Source organism: Bradysia coprophila, unplaced genomic scaffold (assembly GCF_014529535.1).
Source record: "Bradysia coprophila strain Holo2 unplaced genomic scaffold, BU_Bcop_v1 contig_138, whole genome shotgun sequence".
Classification (NCBI taxonomy): Eukaryota; Metazoa; Arthropoda; class Insecta; order Diptera; family Sciaridae; genus Bradysia; species Bradysia coprophila.
In genome coordinates this window covers 2,606,019-2,608,191 of record NW_023503409.1, presented here as the reverse complement: position 1 = coordinate 2,608,191, position 2,173 = coordinate 2,606,019, and the positions used below count along the sequence as shown (strand labels likewise).

Sequence of the window (2,173 nt, the reverse complement as noted above, 5' to 3'; positions counted from 1 at the left end):
AGTTATAAGTAGTTGAAATAAAGAAAGTCATTCAATTCATGTAGTTCGTATTCAACCCAAATTGATGCAATTACATTGAAACTCGCTACGCTCGTATGGAAAAATTGGGTCTAGTGCTGAAAAAATCAATGTTACTTGTAACACGACATAATATTGCGATATTTGAATTAGCTTCTTTTTTGCTGGGATAGGATTTTTGCTGTAAGATAAAATTACCTTTGTTTGAAAAAATGTTGAACATGAACTTCAATTTAATGACTATTTAGTGCGCAGTAATATATTATCTCAAAATTTTTAAACTTATATTCGCCGATATACGAAAAAAAATGAACAAATTGAAGCAAAAGAGATTTTTTTCACGTCCCACGTACAACTTTTTTTTCGCAGATTCAATAACTATATAGTGCATCTGCATCGTACTGATGCAACAAATTTATATTAAATTTAACTTACAAACCTTGTTTGTTTGCAGCAATACGACAAGCATTGTATTCACGAGAAAAGAATAGCTAAGGTAAAGCATTTTCCTATGGATTTTTGTCTCTTAGCTGCCATACTGTAATGCACTTTGTTTCAATTTATTGGTTGGATTATTGCAGAACGGTAATGTAGCAATTTTTATTTTTATCACGTGATAGAATCGAATGGAAATTTATTGCATTTTCCTGGATTGAATATGCTTCATTGCATTTTAAATATTGAATGCAGAGCTGGGCGAAAACAAAACTCGTAGAAAGATGAATGGGAAGAACATATCTTGGTAAAAAATAACCTTGAAAGAGGGCTTCAATAAAATGAACAGCTTTCATGGAACAAGTAAAACGAAATTCCTTTCATTTAAGTTGCATGCAATGTGAATTCTGCTTTGAAAAGTGCTTATTATAACACTGAATGGAGTTGACATGAGTGGATAGTGAAGTATTCAACTCAAATATATACGTATTCAAATTGTCACTAAATCATCAATCAATGCCATATATGCTTGATATGCTTTCAGTATTGAGCCTACATGTTGACAACCTCTTCATAATGCTCTCAACGCATAAATAAGTTTGGAATGCTGAATACGTTGGCCTAAGTACGAAACGATATCTATTGTCTTTCCTTTCCAGGGCGTTATTATTACCAAACACAAGGTAATGTAAATCTTCAGCGGATCAAAAAAAACGAAACCAAAGTGTAGCGCTAACGGTTTCTATTGAATTGAGGTAATGTGGTGAATGTGTTAGCATGAGCAAAAATATTTTCAATATCAGCCACTTTATTTGCGTTAAAAATTAGGGACCCACGGTTCCTTTGAAGGACCTTTCAATTACAACATTGAATGTCAATTTAATCAAATATTTCTTTTTGCCATTTCGTCCGTTCCGTCCGTTCCACACATTTGCTAAAATCTTAGCTTTATGATCAGTCATAAACGGAGGATATTTATCTGGATCAATGAACACATTCATCACTTCGTATCGTTTCTGAAGATAGAACGAATGAAATGTCCTACAGAATCTACATTTTATCGAAAAAAAAAGTTCTTTACCTTTCGAAGTGGACATCGTTTGGGTATGTCTAAATGGAGGGCAAACATTTGGAACATGATGGCAAAAATTGGATTCGATTTTCTATTATTGAGAAACAAGCATATGTTTACGGTTCGATTCATGAAAACCATATCGAAGGTTCCATTGCCTGAATCGTGTAGATCTTCAAAGTCAATGTAAAGTTGCGATATTTCGCGCAAAATGTCAATTGTAAGGTCAATGTAGCTTGCATTTTTTATTGTTAAATTAAAGTTTATTATATCTGGGTGATAGATTTCATAGCGTTCGTTTAGAAATTGTACGGTGAATGGGCGCTGGAAGAAGAAAGTTTTATAAATAAATCTTTTTTGTATCTTCAAATTTACCCATCCCAAAATTTGTGCTGACATTATCATTAACAATATCGGTATTTGTTGCATGACCTCCATTTCAATACTAAATATTATGAGGTGACAACGTCTACGACTAGAATATATATTTGGAGAAAAATGTCTGTTTCCTGTTTTCGACTAAATACTTTGTAGTTATGATGGCTAATGAGGGTAACGTTATAATGTTGCGCTGTGATTTAAAAATTACAATAATGACACGCTGTGCAAATTAACTTTGCGGTAATTTTAAGTGTAACTGTTACACTG

At 32.8% G+C, this 2,173-nt stretch overlaps 1 protein-coding gene across 1 annotated transcript; it reads right to left on the bottom strand.

The window, feature by feature from the left end:
• Nucleotides 1–1,277: 1,277 nt before the first annotated feature.
• LOC119073186 lies at nt 1,278–1,963 on the bottom strand. The gene is made up of 3 exons (XM_037178493.1): nt 1,901–1,963; nt 1,535–1,849; nt 1,278–1,469 (listed from the first exon to the last, which is right to left on the bottom strand). Exons 1-3 carry the CDS (start codon nt 1,961–1,963, stop codon nt 1,278–1,280), a joined length of 570 nt encoding a protein of 189 aa, XP_037034388.1.
• Between the last annotated feature and the right edge of the window lie 210 nt (nt 1,964–2,173).

Coding starts and splice junctions, on each gene's coding strand:
- LOC119073186 (XM_037178493.1), bottom strand. CDS start 1,963: ATGGAGGTCATGCAACAAATACCGATATTGTTAATGATAATGTCAGCA. Junction 1,850..1,900: donor CAGCACAAATTTTGGGATGG/GTAAATTTGAAG, acceptor TTCTTCTTCCAG/CGCCCATTCACCGTACAATT. Junction 1,470..1,534: donor AACGATGTCCACTTCGAAAG/GTAAAGAACTTT, acceptor TTCTATCTTCAG/AAACGATACGAAGTGATGAA.